This window comes from Aotus nancymaae, unplaced genomic scaffold, assembly GCF_030222135.1.
Source record: "Aotus nancymaae isolate 86718 unplaced genomic scaffold, 86718_ANA_hifiasm-v0.15.2.pri h1tg000004l, whole genome shotgun sequence".
Classification (NCBI taxonomy): domain Eukaryota; kingdom Metazoa; phylum Chordata; class Mammalia; order Primates; family Aotidae; genus Aotus; species Aotus nancymaae.
Genome location: NW_026988415.1, coordinates 36,181,217 through 36,203,655, shown reverse-complemented (window position 1 = coordinate 36,203,655; position 22,439 = coordinate 36,181,217). Strand labels below are relative to the sequence as shown.

General features: G+C 35.6%; 1 protein-coding gene across 1 annotated transcript in view; it reads left to right on the top strand.

Annotated features, from left to right (window-relative positions):
* Positions 1-22,439, top strand: part of ALG13 (ALG13 UDP-N-acetylglucosaminyltransferase subunit) — a 78,488-nt gene that overhangs the window by 15,775 nt on the left and 40,274 nt on the right. The window contains 9 exon segments of the mRNA XM_021676419.2: positions 9,966-10,090; positions 10,093-10,313; positions 10,891-10,974; positions 13,182-13,232; positions 14,317-14,363; positions 15,067-15,139; positions 19,675-19,756; positions 19,952-20,114; positions 21,680-21,755. Of these exon segments, the coding sequence (XP_021532094.2) occupies positions 9,966-10,090; positions 10,093-10,313; positions 10,891-10,974; positions 13,182-13,232; positions 14,317-14,363; positions 15,067-15,139; positions 19,675-19,756; positions 19,952-20,114; positions 21,680-21,755 (922 nt within the window).

The window sequence follows — 22,439 nt, the reverse complement described above, 5'->3', positions numbered from 1 at the left end:
GGTGACCATATTACTTTATGTTTTGTAAATAATATGTTCAAATTGGTTTTATTTTTTTAAATTTGAGTATCATTTTAGGCTTCCTACATGGAAGAGGAGACTTTCAGAAATTAATAGTTTTAATTTACAAGTCACAATTGTGTATACATTTATAGAGTACAATGTGTGTGATGTTTTGCTATTTGTGTACAATGTGGAATGATTATGTCAAGCTAATATATTCATCACCTCACTTACCTATCTTTTTTATGGCGAGACATTTGAAATTCTTAGTTATTTTGAAATACACAATATATTGTTATTGCTTGTTGAAACTCTGCTGTACAAAAGATTCCAGAACTTAATGCCTTCTGTCTATCTGAAGCTTTGTACCCTTTGATGAACAACTTCCCATTTTCTCTTTTCCTACTCAGCCCTAGCTTCTAGTAACCATCATTCTAACTCTCTACTTCTATGAGTTCAACTTATTTAGATTCTACATGTAAATCATGCCCTCTTTGTCATTTTCCCTGACTTATTTCACTTAGCATATAATGTCTTCTAGGTTTATCTATGTTGTCACAAATGACAGTTTCCTTTTTCTAAGCACTGAGTAGTATTCCATTTTATATATGTACCACATTTTCTTCATCCGTTCATCCTTGGTGGACACTTAGGTTGTTTCCCTATCTTGGGTACTGGGAATAATTCTGCAATGAACATGGGAGTGCAGGTATCCGCTGACATTGTGATTTTATTTCCTTTGGATATATACCCAGAAGTGGAATTACTAGATCATATGGTAGTTCTATTTAATTTTTTGAGAATCTTCCATACTGTTTTCTATAATGGCTGTATGAATTTACATTCCCACCAACAATGTACAATAGTTCCCTTTTCTCTGCAGCCTTGCCAACGTTTGTTATCTTTTTTATCTTTTATAATAAAAGCCATTTTAACAGTTGTGAGGTGATAATCTCATTGTTTTGATTTGCATTTCTCTAATGATTAGTGATGCTGAGCATTTTTTCATGTACTTGTTTGCCATTTTTATGTCTTCTTTTGAGAAATGTTCATTTAGTTCCTTTGCCCATTTTTTAATTTGGTTGTTTTCTTGCTTGTTGAGTTGTTTGATTTCCTTATAGGTTACTTTTTTGACTTTTAAGTTATTTGATTTCCTTACATATTTTGGATATTAACCTTTTATCAGATGTATAGTTTGCAGATATTTTCTCAATTTCTGTGGGTCGTATCTTCACCTTGTTAATAGTTTCCTTTGCTGTGCAGTAGCTGTTTAGTTTGGTGCCATACCATTTGTCTGTTTTTGCTTTTGTTACCTGTGCTTTCAGGGTCATATTCAAAGAATCATTGCCCAAAGAAGTATGGAGCTTTTCCTCTGTGTTCTAGTAGTTTTGCAGTTTCAGGTTTTATATTTAAGTTTTTAATCCATTTTGAGTTAATTTTTTAATATGATGTAAGATAAGGATCCAATTTCATTCTTCTGCATGTGGATAGCCAGTTTTTCCAACACCATTTATTGACGAGACTGTCCTTTCCCCATTGTGCATTCTTGACACCTTTGTTGAAAATTGACTGACCATAAATATGTAGGTTTCTTTCTGGGCTTTCTATCCTGTTCCTTTGTTCCATATGTCTGTTTTTATACCAGCATGATGCTGTTTTGATTACACTCATTTATATATGATTTGAAACCAGGGAGTGAGATGCTGCCAGCTTTGTTCTTTTTACTGAAGATTATTTTGTCTATTTGGGGGTCTTCCATGGTTCTATATAAATTTAAGGATTGCTTTTCCTATTTCTATAAAAATTTCATTGAATTTTGATAGAGATTGCATTGAATCCATGGATCACTTTGGTAGTGTGGACATTTTCACAATGTCCAATCTATAAACATGGGATACTGTTCTGTTTGTTTGTGGGTTTTTTTTTTTCTGTTTTTTTCATGAGTTTTTTTTTTTTTTTTTTTTTTTTTTTTTTTTGAGACGGAGTTTCGCTCGTTACCCAGGCTGGAGTGCAATGGCACGATCTCGGCTCACCGCAACCCCCGCCTCCTGGGTTCAGGCAATTCTCCTGCCTCAGCCTCCTGAGTAGTTGGGATTACAGGCATGCGCCACCATGCCCAGCTAATTTTTTGTATTAGTAGAGACGGGGTTTCACCATGTTGACCAGGATGGTCTCGATCTCTTGACCTCGTGATCCACCCGCCTCGGCCTCCCAAAGTGCTGGGATCATGAGTGTTTATTATAGTTTTCAGTATATCAGTTTACTTCATTGGTTACATTTATATCTAAATATTTTGTTGTTGTTGTTGCTGCTGTTGTAAACGGGATTGTTGTCTTAATTTTCTCTTTGGATAATGTAATATATAGAAACACTACTGAATTTTTGTATGTTGATTTTGTATACTTTAGCTTTACTCAATTTTTTTTATCAGTTCTAATCATTTTTTGGTGTAGTCTTTAGGTTTTTCTATATATAAGAGCATGTTATCAGCAAATAAAGGTAAATTTACTTCTTTTTCTAGTAGGATGCATTTTCTTTCTCTTGCCTAGTTGCTCTGGCTACAATTCGTATGGTGAATAGAAGTGGTGGGAGGGGTATCCTTGTCTTGTCACTCATCTCAGAGGAAAAACTTTCGATTTTTCACCCTTGAAAATGGTCATAGCTATGGATTTTTGATATGTGGCATTTATGCTACTGAGATACAGTTCCTGTATACCTAATCTATTGAGAGGTTTCTTTTTTTTCATTGTAAAGGGATGTTGAATCTTGTCACATGCTTTCTCTGCATCTATTTAAATGATCATGATTTTTATTCATCATTCTGTTAATGTGATGTATCACATTTATTGATTTATGCATATTGAACCATCGTTGCAGTCCAGGGATAAATCCCACTTGATCATGGGGAATGAGCCTTTTAACGTATTGTTGAATTTGGCTTGCTAGGGTTTTGTTGAGGACTTTTGCATTTATTTCATGGGATATTGGTCTGTAAATTTCTATTTTTGTAGTGTCCTTATCTGGCTTTGGTATCAGGGTAATACTGGCCTTGTAAAATGAGTTTAGAAATATTTCTTTTTTGAAAGAGCTTAAGATGGATTGGTATTGGTTCTTCTTTAAATGTTTGATAGAATTCAGCAGTGAAGACATCAGTTTTTGACTTTTTCTTTGTTGGGAGACTTTTATTACTGTTTCAATCTCCTGCCTTATTATTGGTCTTTTCAGATTTTCATTTGTTCATGATTTAGTCTTGGTAGGTTGTGTGTCTAGGAACTTACCCATTTATTCTAGACTATCCAGTTTGTTGACGTATAATTGTTCAAAGTAGTTTCCTGTGATTCTTTGTATTTCTGTAATATCAGTTGTAATGTCTCCTATTTCATTTCTGATTTATTTGAGTCTTCTTTCTTTTTCTCCTAGTTAGTCTAGGTAAGGGTAGGTCAATTCTGTTTATCTTTTCGAGAAACTAGCTCTTAGTTTTGTTTATTATTTTTCTATTGTTTTTGTAGTCTCCTTATTTATGCTCTGATCTTTGTTTCCTTCCTTTCTTCTAGTTCCTTGAAGTATAATGTTAGACTATTTGAGATCTTTCTTCTTTTTTAGTGTAGGCATTTACCACTGTAATTTTCCCTCTTAGAACTGTTTTTGCTGCATCCTGTAAGTTTTTGTATGTTTCCATTTTCATTTGTCTCAAGGTTTTTGTTTTTTTTTTAATTTCCTTTTTTATTTCTTCTGTGAAACATTGGCTTATTCAGAAGCATTTTTTCTAATTTCTACATATTTGTGTATTTTTCAAGATTCTTGCTGTTACTGATTTCTAGTTTCATGCCATTGTTATGTGAAAAGATACTTGATATGATTTCAATTCCCTTAAATTTGTTAAGGCTTGTTTTTTAACCTAACATGTTCTATCCTGGAGAATGGTCCATGTGTAGTATTCTGTTCCTGTTGGATGGAATATTCTGTATATGTCTGTTAGATCCATTTGGTGTAAAGTGTAATTTAAGTCTAATGTTTCCTTATTGATTTTCTATTTAGGTTATCCATTGTTGAAAGAGGGGTAATGAGGTCCCAAAGAGGAGACTTTTTCTTTCTTCTCTTCCCCATTTTCCTTCCCATCCTCCTAATTTAGTTTTATCAGTTCTGTGAGATTCATTTTCAATGTTGACATTATTATGACTGCTTAAGTACAGTATTATTTACATCTGAGCCATGTAGTGTTCAATGATTTTATTTCCTTTCCTGTAAAATTTTGTTTTATCTCATTATTTTGTCATTTTCCCAGTTTTTGATAGAAACATCTCCAAACTTTCCAACAGAAGTGTACATCTCTCCTTATTATATTCAAACACATCAAGTTATCTAAACTTTTATTATATTTTTTGAGATATACACAGTAGAGTTCTCTGTTCTATTTTCTGAAATGTTTATTTTCTAGTCCTACTGAATGTCTTCCTGTGATTTCCCCTTCCTCTTTATTCTGTAATTTTTCTTTGCTTTTCTCTGTGTTGAATCTCCTATTTCCAAGATTGCTCCCTTCCATCCCTGGACTTTACAAAAAAATTATTTTGGTTTCACATATCTTCAGTAGCATTCTGAGAAAGGGTAGCAACATTTTTGAATCTTTTTTTTTTTTTTTTCTGAAAACACCTTGTTTTACTCTTCCATCTGATAGCTTGGTATAGAAATAAAGGTTGGAAATAACTTCCCTTCTAATCTGGGCTTCATTGTTTTCTGAATCCTAGTTTTTCTTTTGAGAAGTATATTGGTGTTCTTATTTGTGATCTTTTGTGTATAAACTGGTTTTCTTCTCTGAAAGCTTTAGGATCTTCTCTTTATCCCCTGACTTCAGAAACTTTATTGTTACAGGGCTGATGATCTTTTTTCTTTCATTGTTGTGGCTACTTCATGAGCCCTTTCAATCTCAGTATGGATACTCATGTTCTACAGTGCTAGAATTTTTTTCTATTGTCATCGTCGTCGTCATGATCATCTTCATTTCTTTCCCTCTGCTTTCTTCATCTCACTTTGGGCTTCCTGTTGGTTAGATGTTGGCTTTCCAAGAGTGATAATCTAATTTTCTTATTTTTTTCTTTCCAATCTTGTTGACTATTCTTTGAGCTCCTCAACTCTATTATTTCTTCTCCTTTTCGTTTTATTTACTGTGAAATTTAAATACAGTAAATTAGCCTGTTTTCTTATATAGTTCTATAATTTTGACAAAAGCATAATCATGTAACCATTGCCACAGTTGAGATACAGAACAATTCCACTGCCCCCATTTATCCTTCCTCTTTGTAATCAACCCTTCTCTTCAACCCTAACTAATGGCAAAAACTAATCTGTTTTCCCTTCCTATGGTTTGGCCTTTTTCAATATGTCATATAAATGCAGGCATACAGTGTGTGGCCTTTTGAACCTTGTCTTTTTTCACTTCTCAGACACATTTGAGATACATGTTCTTTTATGTATCAATATTTTTTTTATTTTCTATTCCTGGGAAGTGTTCTATTGTTTGAATGTACCACAGTTTTTTTCTAGCTGAAAAATGTTTAGATTGTTTCCAGTTTTGAGAGCTTATGATAAAGCTACTATAAACACTCACATAGAGGTTTTTGTGTTACCATTTCTCTTGTGTGGATATCTAGAATTGGATTGCTTGATCATATGGTAATTCTGTTTAATTTTGTAAGAAACTGCTAAACTATTTTCCACAGTGGTTGCACTATTTTACATTCCCACTAGCAACATATGATAGTTCTAGTTGTTCTGCATCCTTTTCAACACTTGGTATTATCAGGTTAAAGAAAATTATTTTAGTTATTCTAAGATGTATGTCATGGTGTCCCATTAAAGATATACAAATGGACAGTAAGCAGATGTAAAGATGCTTAATATCGTTCGCCACTGGGGAAATGAAAATCAAAACCACAGTGAGCTACGACTTCACACCCACTAGGATGACTGTAATCAGAAGATAGAAAATAACAAGTATTGATAAGGTGTAGAGAAAATGGAACCCTTCCATCCTGGCCAACATGGTGAAACCCCGTCTCTACTAAAAATGCAAAAAAAAAAAACAAAATTAGCTGGGCGTGGTGGCACGCGCCTGTAGTCCCAGCTACTTGGGAGGCTGAGGCAGGAGAATTGCTTGAACCTGGGAGGCAGAGGTTGCAGTGAGCCGAGGTCGCACCACTGCACTCCAGCCTGACGCCTGGTGACGGAGTGAGACTCTGTCTTAAAAAAAAAAAAAAAAAGAAAAAAGAAAATGGAACCCTCATACACTATTGGTAAGAATGTAAAATGGTGCAGTTGCTGTGAGAAACAGTTTGACAGCTTCTCACATGGTTAAACCTAGAGTTATCCTATGATCTAGTAACTCCACTCCTAGGTATATACCTAAGAAAATTGAAAACATAAGTCCAAACAAAAACTTGTATGTGAATATTTATGGAAATATTATTTATAATAGCCCAAAAGTGGAAACAACCCAAATTTCTATCAACTAATGAATGGCTAAACAAATTTTGGTTTATACAGTGGATTGAAATATGTAGTGATGTACCATGCTACAACATGAGTGGACTTTGAAAACCTTATGCTAGGTAAAAGAAGTGAGTCACATGAGACCACATATTTTAAGATCCCATTTATTTGAAATGTTCAGAATAGGGAAATCTCCAGATTCAGGAAGTAGATTAATGGTTGTCTGGGCTTGGTGGGGATAGAGGGATTAGAAGTTGACAGCTCCAAGATGCAGGATGTCAATTTGGGAGTAAATAGAATGTTCTAAAGTTGATTATGTATGGTAAAGGGTACACAACTCTGAATATACAAAAAAAATCCAATTGTATACTTTAAGTGGCAGAATTATATGGTATATGACATATCTGAAAGCTGTTAAATTTACCAGTTTTAAGAGTACAATTTAATTTTTAGTGAATATACAGAATTATGCACATATCACCGCAAAATGGTTTTAGAAGATTTTTATTACTCCAAAGAGATTCTTTGTGTTTATATGTAGTCAATGGCTATTCCCACTCCAGCCCTGGGCAGCCACTAATATGCTTTCTGAATCTAGATTTGCCCTTTTGGCATATTTCATGTAAATGGAATCATATTACTTTTGGAATCATACAATTTTTGCATCCAGCATCTTAGGACCAGTTTTTCCAATCCTTGCTAATGCTAGTTATTGTCTGTATTATTTATTATAGCTATTCTGGTGGGTTTGTAATGATGTCTTATTGTGGTTCTAATTTTTATTTTCCTAGAGATCAGTGATTTTGAATATCTTTTCTGTGCTCATTAGCCATTGTTATATCTTTAGTGAAATGTGTATTCAAATATTTTGTTAATTTAAGAAATCGGTTTTTTTTTTATTGTTGTCTTTTCAGAGTTCTTTATATATTTTGTTACAAAGTTTTTCTGGTTAGATGTGATGTAAAAATATCTTCTCCCAGTCTATGGCTTGTATTTTCATTCTTCTAACAATGTCATTTGCAGAGAAAAAGTTTTTAATTTTGATAAAATCCACTTAGTCAATTTTCTTTCTTTTATGATGTATCAGAGAGCTCATTGCCCAACTCTGGGTCTTAAAGATTTCTCCTACGTTTTCTTTTTAAGACTATTGAAGTTTTGTTTTACATTTATATCTGTGTTCCCCTTTGAGTTAATTATAGTACCCGGTGTGAGGTTTAGGTTGAGGATCTTTTTTTGCATGTGGATGATCAATTGTTCTGGCACCATTTGATTAAAATGCTATCTTTTCTCTATTGAAATGATTTTGCACCTTTGTCAAAAATCAATTGACCATATTTATGTGGGTCTACTTCTGTGTGCTTCCCTGTGCCTTACTTTTCTTTTGCTCTATCTCTTTTTGTCTTCCTGTCCCTGTTTCTTTTTTTTCAGTTTTCTCCTATTACTTTTCTTTTCTTTTCTTTTCTTTTCTTTTTTTTTTGAGACGGAGTTTCGCTCTTGTTACCCAGGCTGGAATGCAATGACGCGATCTCGGCTCACCGCAACCTCCGCCTCCTGGGTTCAGGCAATTCTCCTGCCTCAGCCTCCTGAGTAGCTAGGACTAGAGGCACGTGCCACCATGCCCAGCTAATTTTTTGTGATTCTCTCCCTCCCTCTTCTGATTTTCCCTTCCCCCATTCCCTTCCTCAAAATGAAGCATTTAGATTGCATTGTTTTTTATACCATACTTATTTTTCGTTTAAAAAGCAGTAGATGTGAAGCATTTGTGTTTTTCTTTACAGGTACAATATAATGGAAACGAACATTTTTAAATTATAACCTTTAATTAGTTTTTCTCAGGGAATTAGTGGGCGTAATGAAAGATGGCAATCCCTCTTCTCAAACAGTATGTTTCAGAACTTTTGCCAAAGGCATCACTTTTCCAAGGTTTCTTTAAAAAAGAAATTAGTGGCTGGACATGGGCTCATGCCTGTAATCCCAGCACTTTGGGAAGCTAAGATGGGAGGATAGCTTTAATTCAAGAATTTGAGACCAGCTGGACAATGTGGCAAGACCCCGTCTTTACAGAAAATACAAAAATTATCTGGGTGTGGTGGTGTGCACCTGTTGTCCTAGCTACTTGGGAGGCTGAGAAGGGAGGATTGTTTGATCCGAAGAGGTTGAGGCTGCAGTCAGCTGTGTTCACACCACTGCACTTGTACTTCAGCCTGGGTGACAGAATGAGACCTTTTTTTTAAAAAAAAAAAAAAAAATTAGTTAAGGTAATTTCAAATTAGCTAAGGAAGTCAAGATTTATTCCTTTTTTACCATGTCAACCATTATTTAATTCCTAAATTATAAAATATTGCTTCTTTTCCTAGAGGTGGCAGTCATGATTACTACTGGATCCACAGATACCAAAAAAAAAAAAAAAAAAGAATAAAAACAATTTTTAAAGCAGCTTAATGTTGTGCCTTCTCCAAAGCCAGCTTTTAACCTATTTTTTTAATACTTAAAAAAAATGTAAGAAAGGAATTCGATTTTTTCATTTAAATAAAAATAAAAGACACTAGATAGTGTAGATAATGGAAACAAATAATACAAGTGATTGGGCCTGCCTTTGGCCCTTAATATTTTCTTTGGTTTTCGAATAATCCAGAGTAATGTTTTTGGAGAAGTACCCTAGTAAAACATTGAAACACATTTCTCATTGTCCAACTCGTCTCATACTGTACCATAGTATTTTAAATGTTGTCCATTAGAAAGTTTGTGGATATTTTCATGCTGCTTCCATTTAAATTATTTACATTTTCAAGAAACACACTTTCTTTGCATTTTTCCTTTTTATTGGTGCCATGTAATACTTTGGAGGCATTAATCAAGAGTTGTATAAGGGTTCCCTAACATGGCTACTAAGATTTAGTTTTTGTGATCCTGGCAGGGACTATTATCTAGAATTAAATGAGAAGATTACTTCAAACCTGTATCTTAAATATTCAGGCAATTGCTTTGGCAGTTAGCTTGAACTGTGCCTTCTGCCACTATAGATTAAGGGAAGTTCCTTCTTTTTTGTGTGTGTATTAAAAATATATTAATGAAAATGCTCACTGGTTAACTAGGTTCGTGAAGATTCTGTCCCTTCATGTTTCCCTGAAAGTATGAAAGGAGCTGGGAATTTGGGCAGAGATTGTAGTTGAAAATTCAGCTAGAGATCTTAAAGCAATGTAACGAACCAGGCTGCATCCTACACACCTGAGCCTTATTGTAGTCCCTTTTCAGCCTCGTGCAGCAGTTGCCCTGAGTTAAGCTGCAAGGTCAGTTTCCTTCTAGTCCTAAAGCTCAGCTGCTTATGCATACTTTTCTCAACCTTGGGCTGATTGGGTTAATCCCACTCTTCCCCAAGGAGGTAACTCTAAGCACCTTCTCCCTCCCTCCCATGTTTCCTCCTCAGTTCAGTTCCCTATTCCTAGGAGGATTGGCTTTTCCTCTTCTTTTCACAGGGTCCTGACTTGTCCTGAGCAAGCCAAGTCCATTGCTTCTGCTCCTGGGAAGTGTCAAAATTCTGCAGCGCTGACTTCAGCTGCCTTCTCAGACCTAGACTTTGGGCTGCTTTCCGGATACCTGCATACGCTGCCCATCCTCCCTGCACCCTACTTTTTCCATCTTGCCACGCTTTTTTCCCTCTCCCTCTCACCCCCACCCTGTACGGAATGCATAAAGGATGGAGAAACTGCAGCCAGAAGTCTTTGAATGAGATAATAATGGATGAATATTTAGGCAGCTTAGGGCTGTTTCGAAAGCTGACTGCCAAGGATGCCTCTTGCCTCTTTCGGGCTATTTCGGAGCAGGTAAAAGGAAAACATATATCTTCCCTGTACTGAGTTGTCAGAGTTTGGGACATGGCACGGTCCTGTAGTTTGCCAAAAGAAAATAATTTCCCTTTTCTGTTTGCTAGTGAAAACATCCAGGCCTATCAGGTCTTGGAGAGAAGCTGCTTGCTTCTTCTTATCTTGGTGCATGCCTTTGCTGATTAGTCTAAATATGTTGCTGTACTTTTGCTATCTTTTCTGTTTTTTAAATGCCAGTTTGTAAAGTAGGAGGGGTAAGATAAGGGGGCTAAAGAAAACTGAAATGTATCTTGATCTTTGTAAGCATCGCCTGCTTCCTCTATCTTTAATGCCTAGGAAAAAATTTACAGGCTGTGCACATAAGGAGTAGAAAAGGGGATGGGGCATGACAGCTGTCGCTCCCCAGTTACATTGAAGATGATATTAAAAAACTTTTAGTAAGATAAGGGTTTAATTTCCCATTTTCCTACATATGTTCTGAATAAGGAAGGCTTAAGTGTTCAGTTCATAGTCTTGATTTAGAAGTACTTCTCTTAAAGGACTACTGACAATGGACTGGTCTTTCTCTTCTTTTTAGTTATTTTGCAGCCAGGTCCATCATTTGGAAATCAGGAAAGCTTGTGTCTCATATATCAGGGAAAATCAACAAACTTTTGAGTCTGTAAGTAGAATACATACCCTGGGAGAGCTGTTGGTAAAGTATGTAGCAGGTGGGAAAATAATTATGAGCACCTACCAAAATTAAACTGTATCATGCAGTCTCCTCAATAGCAAATATTTAATTCCCAGCTGGCTCCCTTCCCAGTAGCTAATGTGCTTCTGGACCCTTTCCTAGAATTAAGTTGTTTAGGACTCTAATTAAAAATGAAGCATAATCTACATTTTCCCACTACTTATCTTCTATACCAAGAACTCCAGACCCTAAAACGTTACATTTTGATTGCTGTTTTATATTATCCATACAGTTTTGTTGAACAATTAATAGTTCACGAAAGGGTTGGCTCTGCTAATATTTTGCAATGCATATTTTAAAAGATATGCAATTGGGAACACCCTTTATTTGCTTGCTTAATCCTCTGTACAGTAATCTTCAGCCAGTCAATTTGAGGAATCTTGTAAAACTTACTGTAAGGGAACAAATGAGTCCAAGTATCTGGTCTTTCCGTGTGACAAATTGTATAATTAGAGCTCTGCCACTAATGATTAACTTTAGGTACAACTTATACAAGACATATTTGTACACCTTCATGTATTTGAATTCTTGTTAACAAAATTGGAGGCTTCCTTTTGTGTGGCTTTAACAAAAAAAAACAAAAAACACTTCTGGTCCTTCTAGTGCATTCGTTTCTGTTTATTGTGAGTATTTGCCTCGAGGTTTACTCTTAATTTTCTCAACAGGTTTCAGTGAATTTTAAAACTATGGGGAGACTTCTTGACTTAAAAGCTTGTTGCCTTGAAGCTGAGTTTAGTCCTCTCTACACCTGGGGAAAGGATTATTAGTGACATTACTTCAAATGCAAGACCGTAGTGTAAAGCAGTGTGTCTCAAGTATTTTTGTGCATACAAATCACCTGGGGATCTTGTTAAACTGCAGGTTTTGATTTAGTAGGTCTGAGTTGGGGCCCAATATTTCTTTTTTTCTTCCCGCCTTGAGACAAAGTCTCACTCTGTTGCCCAGGCTGGAGTGTAGTGGCAAGATCACGGCTCACTGCAGCCTCTGCCTCCCAGGCTGAAGCAATCCTCTCACCCCAGCCTCCCGAGTAACTTGGGACTGCAGGTGCCTGCCACCTTGCCGAGCTAAGTATTTTGTGTTTTTAGTAGAGATGAAGTTTCACCATGTTGCCCAGACTGGTCTCGGACTTCTGGGCTCAAGTGATCTCCCTGCTTTGGCCTCCCGAAGTGCTGGGACTACAAGTGTGAGCCACTGTGTTCAGTGGAGATTTCTGCATTTTTAACAAACTCTGAAGTAATGCTTGCTATTGGTTTGTGGACAACATTTTGAGTAACAAAGATGTGTGTAAAATTTTAAAACTAAATAATTGAGACTCATATCTCAATTTAATACCAAGTGATAGAAGCCAGACCCCCTGCAAAGTTTATACTGTTTAATTCCCTTATATAAAACTCTAGAAAAAATACAAGGCAATCAATAGTGACAGAAAGCAGATCAGTGGTTATATATCGTTATAGAAGGGTGCAAGGATACTTACAGAATAGATATATTTAAATGATTTTTTTATAAGTCTGGTGATAATGCATGCATGGAATTAGAAATAAATCTGTTACATTCCCTGAGTTTAATTTCATTTTTATGGAGGCATATTTTACATACAATAAAACTCACCATTTTATATTTGGCATTTTTAGTTTTGTAGATGATATGCAATCATAGAACTACTACTACAATCAAAATAGAGAATGTTTCCATCACCCCTAAAAAGTTCCCTTGTCCCATGGTCTTTTTTGAAACTAATGAAATTCTCTTTAAAGGTTCTCAGTTTAATTTTGTAAATGCGTGTCTATTCAAATTTGAAATTCTTAGAAATACTGGTTTTGCTTGATTTATGAAAATTATCACTTAAATTGGCGTTTCAAATGAAACTCAAAAGCATACCATTTGATGAAATGCACTGGTATGTGGATATGCCAGGACCAATTCCTAAGATACTTTAAATTTATACTCTAGCTTTTCTTCCCTCATGACTTTTGTATATGTGCAAATCTTCTTGAGATGCTGTGCAGAGTAGAAACTTACTACCATAATTGTTGACCTGAGCAAAGAACCCATTGCAGGATAATATTGCAGAATATAATCAGATTTCATAATGCTGTATATTTCGTTAAGTCGAGTTTGTTTTATTTTTGAAGTATGTGGAGGGATCTTTTGAGAAATACCTGGAACGATTGGGAGATCCCAAGGTAAGATCAAATATGGGGGTTTAATCTTTTCAGAGTTATTTGGAATAGTAATGTAAATTTATTCATTCAGCTGTGTCATTTTAGCCAGACACCAACTTTTTTTCTTTAGTAGCCAGCTGTGTTGAATCCAATATTTCTTGCATAAGTTTAGAGGCTGGCAATTGACCTATTGTTTGGTGTTGAATATAGATGATTGTGTGTTAATAGTCCCATCAACCATAGACTAGCAAAAGAGTATACACTACTTGGAAACAGGACAAGCTTAAGCCTTTTCACTTTAATGGGGGAGGAGGGTGGTAATGAATTTTACAAAGAGGTCATTTTTTTTTATTAGACAATTCCCCTGATTTGTAGTTGTCTTCCTTTTATGTGGGACTAAAATTCATAAATACATACTTTATTTAGAAATAATTTTTATGTGATAAAATTAATTCCATAGTTCTGGACTTAAAACACAGTTACTAAATCCCTGCTGCCTTTTTATACTGCCTTTTTATCCATTTCTGTGTTTTTTAAATCTCTCATATTACCTGTCCTTATTACTTAATGGCTGTCTAAGTAGGGCTTTAGGTCCTTTTTTTCAGGACAAGTTTATGTTAATGAGTAGCTATCACAGTATTCCAAGCCTCAAAACAGGCTATAGTGTGTTCTACAAATTCTTCATCTAAAACAGTGCTAAGCAGCTAAAATTTTGTTGAACTTAAGGCTGGGCGCGGTGGCTCACGCCTGTAATCCCAGCACTTTGGGAGGCCGAGGCGGGTGGATCATGAGGTCAAGAGATGGAGACCATCCTGGTCAACATGGTGAAACCCCGTCTCTACTAAAAATACAAAAAAGTTAGCTGGGCATGGTGGTGCACGCCTGTAGTCCCAGCTACTAGGGAGGCTGAGGCAGGAGAATTGCCTGAACCCAGGAGGCGGAGGTTGCGGTAAGCCGAGATCGCGCCATTGCACTCCAGCCTGGGTAAGGAGCGAAACTCCGTCTCAAAAAAAAAAAAAAAAAAGATTTTGTTGAATTTGAAAAAAAACTATCTCCTAGCTACAGAATGTTTTTTTCTTAAACTTTATGTACTATTTATGTTTAGGAAAGTGCTGGCCAGCTGGAAATAAGAGCACTTTCTCTAATTTATAAGTAAGTTATATCCTCTTTCTTTGAGAGTGGATGTGTGCATGCATGAATGTGTAAGATCTCAATTAAAGATCTCTCAGGATTGCAGAAATTTAAGATTTGATGCTTTGATATATGGAATGAAGAAGTCTAAGCTAAGAAAGAGTGTTAAAATATTTTAAATGGTTGAAAAGTCGAAAGAATGTTTCATGGCATGGAAAAATATAAAATTCAAATTTTAGTGTCCATAAACCTTTATTAGAACACAGTCATGCTCATTCACTTATGCATTGTCTGTGGCTGCTTTCATGCTACAAAAGCAAAGTTGAATAAACCATATGGTCTGCAAAAGCTGGAATGCCTATTTATTTAGCCTTTTGCCAAAAAATTGCCAACCCCTGCTTTAAATAAAGAGCACCACCATTCCCCAACTCACAGAGATACATACAATTAATAATTTGTTGTCTTTACCCCTCCTCCTCCCAAATTAAGATACGTTTTAACAAAAAAAAAAATCCATAGGCCTTTAGGGGTAATTAGCTCTCTACCTTGAATTAATGTCATTTAGCCTTTTTGGATTATTTTAAAGCCAAACATCAAACCAGATGTTTATATTATTTTATATGAATAAGGTAGGCAATTTAAAAGGACAAATACTTGTGTGTATAACTATCTCTTATATATACCAAATTATGTCTTGCCACTTACCTTTGTTTTCCCCACGTAGTCGGGATTTCATTCTTTATCGCTTTCCTGGAAAACCTCCAACTTATGTCACAGATAATGGCTATGAAGACAAGGTAAGAAGATGAGTGAATGTTGACTTATATAAAAGAAGTTGAATGATGCTTCTGGGTTGCCAGGATATTAAGAAATCATTTTTAACCTAATTAATGAAAAGCATAGTCTGAATGACAAGATTCTCTGTCACTAGCCTTTTCCTCTCTAGTCAGTTATTCTCAGTGTTATCCCTCTAAACAGATCTGATTGTCACTTCTCTGTGATAGGAAAAAAGCCACCCAAATCCCTAATTAGCTCCTCAATGACTAAAAAGGATCAGGTTCAAACTTCAAAGTTAGGCATTCAGCATCCTGAAAGATCCCAAACCAGCTTCATTGTCTTCCATCCTTATGCTGTGCTTCCAGATATTCTGCCTTTCATACTTTGTGTCTTTGTAACTTTCCCAATGCCCCTCAAGTCATTTTCTCCCTTTGTGCTCCCCTAGCAGCTCCCAAGTAATTGTAGTATTTATTATATTGTATTTGTTTTTATATGTATTTCTTTCATTATCTGAAAGTTTCTTGAGGGAAGTAACAGTGTCTACTGCCTGGTTAAAGTACTTGGTTGTTGAAAATACTCAGCAGACAAATTGTTTTTCACCATACAGCTTCTCCTCCAAAAAATTTATAAAAGAAAAGCCCTTTATCCTGATTATTTGATTAGTGAAATATAGACTACACAATGTTTGAGTTTTTTGTCTTATTTCATAACATGGAACACAATTTAGACAACATTTTAATGATGACAAGACAAGACTAGACATCAGGAGAACTGTTAGGATGCTGTTACAATAATCGAGGGGGAATAACTGAACTAAGAAGTAGCATTAGGAATAGAAAAGACTGAGTGGGAGATAACTTAGAGGATAAGTATAAATGGGGTACATTATTTATCTCTTTTCTGAGCTCTGGGGACACCAAAATGAATACAGTGAAATCTTTGCCCTCTAAGAGCTTAAGGGGCAATGAAGACAGACCTGGAAAGGTTTAATTACAACAAAGTATTAAGTTTTATAATAAAAAAATTGTACTAAAAGCATAAAGGAAGAAACTCCTCTTTCTGCTTGAGGGAGCTGAGAAAGCTTCATAATGGTAGTGACATTTAAGTGGAGTATAAAAGAGTCCATCAGATATGAAGAGCAGTCTATTCAGAGGAAACACTATATACAGGGGCATGGAAGTAAGAGACCCTTTGGGACTTAAGTAGTTGGGTGTGAGGAGGGTGATGCTGGAAAGATAGGCCAGAGTTACATAGTAAGAGGTAGAGCAGGCCATGCCAAATAACTTGTTTTTACATTGTACAGAATAGTCAATTAAAACTTTTCCCAACATTTTATGTTCAAACATACAGAAAAGTTAAGAGAATTTTACAGTGAGCATCCATATACCTACCCACCACCTAGAGTCTGCTGTTAACATCTTAGTATTATCACATATCTATTCCTCAATCCATTCAACAGTTCACTTTTCTTTTTTGATGTAGTTTAAAGTAAATTTCAGACACCAGCACACTTGACCCTAAACACTAATGGAAAGTTTTTAGGCGAAGGTGTGACATAATCTGAATTGTTTGAAGAAGAGGAGTGTTAGCTTTTGTATCTAAACAGTCGTACACATAATTGCTTGAGATGAAATTTGAATCTTTACCAGGGATCTTTAAACTTTCAGATCAGTTTTTTACCCCAACATTGTATTCTGAAATTTTTCATACAGAGAGTTTAAAGACTCATGTAGTGAACATCCATATATCTCCCACTTAGTTCCTACAATTATACAATTCCACTTTTAAATGTCTTGTATATCTTACAGAGAAATTATTTAACTAATCTAGGGGAACATTACCTATTCGGAACCATGAGAATACAAAAATGTCAGACCTTTTAAGTGTGTACAACCAACAAATATCCATATGTGTATACAGAGCTAAAACTTACCAGCACTTGGGTATTTGCATATATAGGATAATGCCTATATATGTCTGATTTGGGAATTTATATATAGGGAGGGGGGGCTTGTATTGAAATATAAGTATGGAAAAGCCAGTGCTTTTATTTTGTGATACTTTGCTTTACCTAAAACTTTGCTGCTTTATCTCAGTGCACACTCTTAAGATTGGCATCAGGATTGAGTTTTTATAAATGAGGCCGGGTGTGGTGGCTCATGCCTGTAATCCTGACATAAGCGGGCGAATCACTTGAGGTCAGAAGTTTGAGACCAACCCAGCCAATATGGTGAAACCCTGTCTCTGCTAAAAATACAGAAACTAGCCGGATGTGAGGCACATGCCTGTAATCCCAGCTCCTCGGAAGGCTAAGGCTGGAGAATCGCTTGAGCCCGGGAGGCAGAGGTTGCAGTGAGCTGAGATTGTACCACTGCACTCCAACCTGAGTGACAGAGCGACTCCATCTCAAAAATAAATAAATAAATAAATAAAAATGACTTTATTATAAGTAGTGAACATTATTAATGAGCCTTCTAAAATATTTTAGAACAAACTTTCATAGAAATAAATGCCTAATATTCACTTTAGTATCTTTCACCTTCTGTGTTGACTTAACTCTGCATTCTACATAGTTATCTTCAGTTTCTTAAGTGTATTCAGTATTAAAATGAATGCTACTGAAATCGAGTCCTCTTCACTCAGCTCACTTTATCTAGATAGAAGTACATACTTATATTAAAAACAAAATAAAAAGTAAGCCTGGAAATGTAGACTAAGAAAGTCCCCATTCATCTTCTTCAGTACTTCAAAGTAACAAACTATTAAATATTGGTGATTATCTTTCTGTATCATTCTCTTTGTGTTTGTCTTTTAAATGTAGATGAACTCATATTTAACATCGTTACTTGTTCTTTTTAAATGTCCTTCTCAGTAATATAGATCTACCCCATTTTTCACTAGTTTAGTGTCATTAATTATATCCCACCTGCCCACTCCCAAACAAACCACCCACAAGTATGTATGAGAGAATTATTATTTCACATTGGAATACCACCAGAAACATAAAAGCCATTGTGCCTTGTTTTGCCTCTTCCAGTCAAAATGGAACTTCTTGTCACCTGAATAGAGAAATCATATGGTTGTCTGTTTTCTTTCTATTAAGAACTGCTTATTCATCCATTCTGGTTAACTGGATTCCTTTACTTCTTAACTGCTTCTTTTTTTTTTTTTTTTTTTTTTTTTTTTTTTTTTTTTTTAAGACGGGGTTTCACCATGTTGGTCAGGCTGGTTTTGAACTCCTGACCTCAGGTGATCCGCCCGCCTTGGCCTCCAAAGTGCTTGGATTACAGGTGTGGGCCACCACGCCCGGCAACAACTGCTTTTTAACAACTTACAACTTAAGTTGTAAGTTTCTCCCGCCACAACTGCCTCCAGTTATTAACATTTCTTAGAGTTAATAAGTGTGATTTCCAAAAAGACAAGTAAAGAATAATAGACCTGGGATTAAATAACTTGATCTTTGGGAGAAGTTAGCCCAGGGAAGAGTAGGAAGATAGAAAAAAAAGAATGCTTAGCATAATTGTTTCTGCCAAGGAGGCTTGGTGGCAGCATCTTTTCACAGATTGCAGAATCGTCTTGAGTAACTCAGTTTGTGATACCTTCAAAATGGAAGAACCTTAATTACTAGGGATCATATCCCTTATATAAAACAGGATTTTTGTTTTTTTATTAAGAGATAGGAATCTCACTCTGTTGCCTAGGCTAGAGTGCGGTGGCTATTCACAGGTGAGGTCGTAGCACACTACAGCTTCAAACTCTGGGCTCATATGACTCTCCCGCCATAGTTGAGACTACTGGCACATGCTACCCAACCTGGCTAAGACAATTTTTTTTTTTTTTAACAAAGACTCAGAAAACTTTGGAACAGTTACATAAACAAATTTCATCACATGCGACATTTTGACTGAAGAAATTTTGCTTAACAAGCATGGCCTTTGAATTGTTTTGGGAAAAAGAAACCTAGGAATTCAAGGAATCAGCTAAGACCTTAAACTCTCATTTTTGTAGCCCAAGATGTGCCTTAATTCATTGAGGACGTCTCTCTAGCAGTATTGATGCTATATAGTGTATTGATATATTGCTATTAAGTTAAATGGATAACTTTTAAAATAATTGAATAAAATCCCTTTCCTCCCTTAGTCTGAGTTTAGAGTATTTGAGTATTTGACCTAATTTCTCTAGTCATTCTTAGAAGTTAGCTGAGTCTTTTGGCATCTGTTAGTCTTTCTGTTATGTTCAGTAACTCAATTTCTAAGTGTTCGTTTTTTTATTGTGCAAATTTGTAAATCAGGACTTTTTTGGTATATTAAATTAATGTGATTGAGGCTCACAGTGTAACCCTAGTAGTGATTTTAATTTTGGCATTTAAAAGTCACTGCCAAGAAAATCTCTATGAGATACAGGTTTATATTTAGATTTTAAAAATCACTTTTTAAAAAATAAATTCAGTTATCAATCGCTGCCTACTGACTCAATTTCAAGTTATTTATCATCTTAATTTCATGGTTTTAAGATGTATAACATTCATTTAATTATTCTGTGTGTTTTTCTTTAGATTCTACTCTGCTATTCAAGTGGTGGTCACTATGATTCTGTGTACTCAAAACAATTTCAGTCAAGTGCAGCTGTTTGTCAGGGTATGTGAAGACTTTATAAATTTTGGGTGTGATTTCATATGACTTGTCACTCTTTAATATCAGGGACCCACCATGAATAGCCCCTTTAAAGACTTGTTGGTACCTATTAAATTTGCACATAGGATTATGACTGTTTTCGTGTAGTTAATATAAATCTTATTTTGACAATTGGAATTTTGGCCATTTTTCCTTCAGCTGTATTATATGAAATTCTCTATAAAGATGTATTTGTTGTGGATGAAGAAGAGTTGAAAACGGCGATTAAATTGTTTCGAAGTGGTTCTAAGAAGAACAGAAATAATGCTGTGACTGGGAGTGAGGATGCCCATATTGTCTACAAGAGTTCAAATCAGAATAGGTAATAAAGGGAAAGAGATATCATTATAATTATGTTTCATACTTCTGTGCATAATCATTTGTAAGTAGAAGGGGCCTGGCAAACTTGTGAGTTAGATTACATATTCACACATACACATATATTAAGGATATATATTTTTGATGGGGGAATAGTTTTGTCAAAACCGATGTATTGTGAGATGCTCAGACTTTGGGAGTTTTGTTCAAGTCGTTTTGTATTGCTAGAAGAAACTTCAGAACTATTTAATTACATGGTTCTCAAACTTTAGTTGTATAAGAATTAAATTTTTTGTTGGAAAGACAGATTCCTTGGCCTACTGTCACAAAATTTGAGGTCAGAATGGGACCAGGAATCTTTTTTAAACAAGTGTGCCTAAGCATTCTGATGTAGGTAGGCTATGGACCATACTTTGAGAAAATACTGATTCTAAAGTAGCACCATCATTTTCTAGATAATAGCTGAGGTTCATTGGTTACTTGACACATTCAGCTAGTAGAAAATCTCCCAGTCTAAGTTTTAGGAGTGTTTGCGTATCTACCTTTGGTATGCACTATGAGTACACGTTGTGTGCCTCTGAGGAAACAACTATTCAGCAGCTCTAGTTGAACACTGGGTTTGAGATAATAAAGTAGATGTCTTATATTTCTTCTGATTCCTAGTTCTGCCTGCAAAGTCAGATAGGTTTGGTCCTAGGTAAGTGTCACCTTGTGATTTTTGTCTTGCATTTCTATTTCTTGGATGTTTAAAGCTTCCAAGTGATTTTTTTTTCATGTATGTGTGTGCGAGGGGGTGGGGAGAATTTTTAAAGCTTATTTGGGATTGCCAGGAGTGGCAACCAGGTATTAGGGTAAAGATTGCTTTGTTCTTCACTGATTACTTCTGATTACTTGTCTTAAGGACTTTAGGCTTACGGAAACTACAGTAGTAAGAAGTCAAGTGTATTAGTTATCTATTGCTGTGTAACACTGCTACTACAAACTTGGCAGCTTAAAACAGCACACTTTTCTCACAATTTATGTGGATTAGGAATATGGTCACGGCTCAGCTGGATCTTCTGCTGAGTGTCTCATAAGACTAATGAGGATGTTGATCAGGACTGAGTTCTTCTCTGGAGCTTTGACTGAGAAAGGATCCACTTCCCCATTCATGGTACCTGGCAACATTCAGTTCCTTTGAGCTATAGGACTGAGAGCTTCAAGTTTTTGCTGTCAGTTGGCCAGAAGTAACCCTCAGCTCCTTGCTACATTGCGGTGGTGAACATGGCTGCTTACTTTCTTACAGGCAGCAGAGGAGAGACCAGTAAAATGGATGAGGCAGGGATCATAGGGATAACCTTACGAGTGTGTCCTCACAGGAGTTGTAAAATATAGGAGGTAATCTGCTAAATATATTGTAGCACATACTTATAAAAAGGAACCATACATGCAAATGTTGGGATGAGAAAGCATTGGCCTCATTTTTAGAACTGAGTTAATTTACCACTAGGTGGTGGTGTAGTTGTTAGGCTTAAGATAAGAAACTACTACATTTATAAAAAGCTCTTTGCTCTACATCTTTTGAATTAGGATGGAAGAGTGGGGTGCCTGCTGCAATGCTGAAAATATACCAGAGGGTGACGGTAAAGGAACAGAAGAAACCAAGGTTTGATATTTTCTAAGGCAAAGAATTTTCATTCTCTTGGCTTGCAGCATCATGACTTAAACTAGTTAAAGTCAGATAGTATATTCTCATTACATGGGTTGAGGAAAGAGTTGGTCATTTTCTTTTGTGAAAGTGTTACCTATCTTTAAACTTAAATGTGTGCTTAATGTTATTTGAATTCTTATTCTTATGGAATTTTAGATTTCTCAGAAGAAACTGAGCACTTCAGAAATTTCAGGAGCAATATGCTTTTAAGCTAAATATTACAAACCCAATATTTAATTTGTAATCAGTCTTCTGATGCTAAGGATTTTTTCATGAAGAAATTCAATGCCTATCTTTATTTTGTTCAAACTAGGTGATAATCATGGTTTAAAGTTGGAGAAACAGAAGAAATTTTACTATCCCTATGGGACTAAAATCAAATGGGCCTTCAGTTTGAGGCTAGCTAAACAAGGCAAATACTATTATAGCAATCTGTGTGTATACCTGAGGTGCTTGTAATTTTGGAACAGTATTGAATATAGTGAAATTCTAGGAAAGCAGAAGAAAAGTGGTAGTTTCTTTGGAAATTTTAACAGGATTTGACAAAATGAATTAAACTTCAGATATTTCCAGGGGATTTTAGAGTACAGAAATACTTGTACCTGCATGTGTATATCATGATGACACTTCCTGAATAGC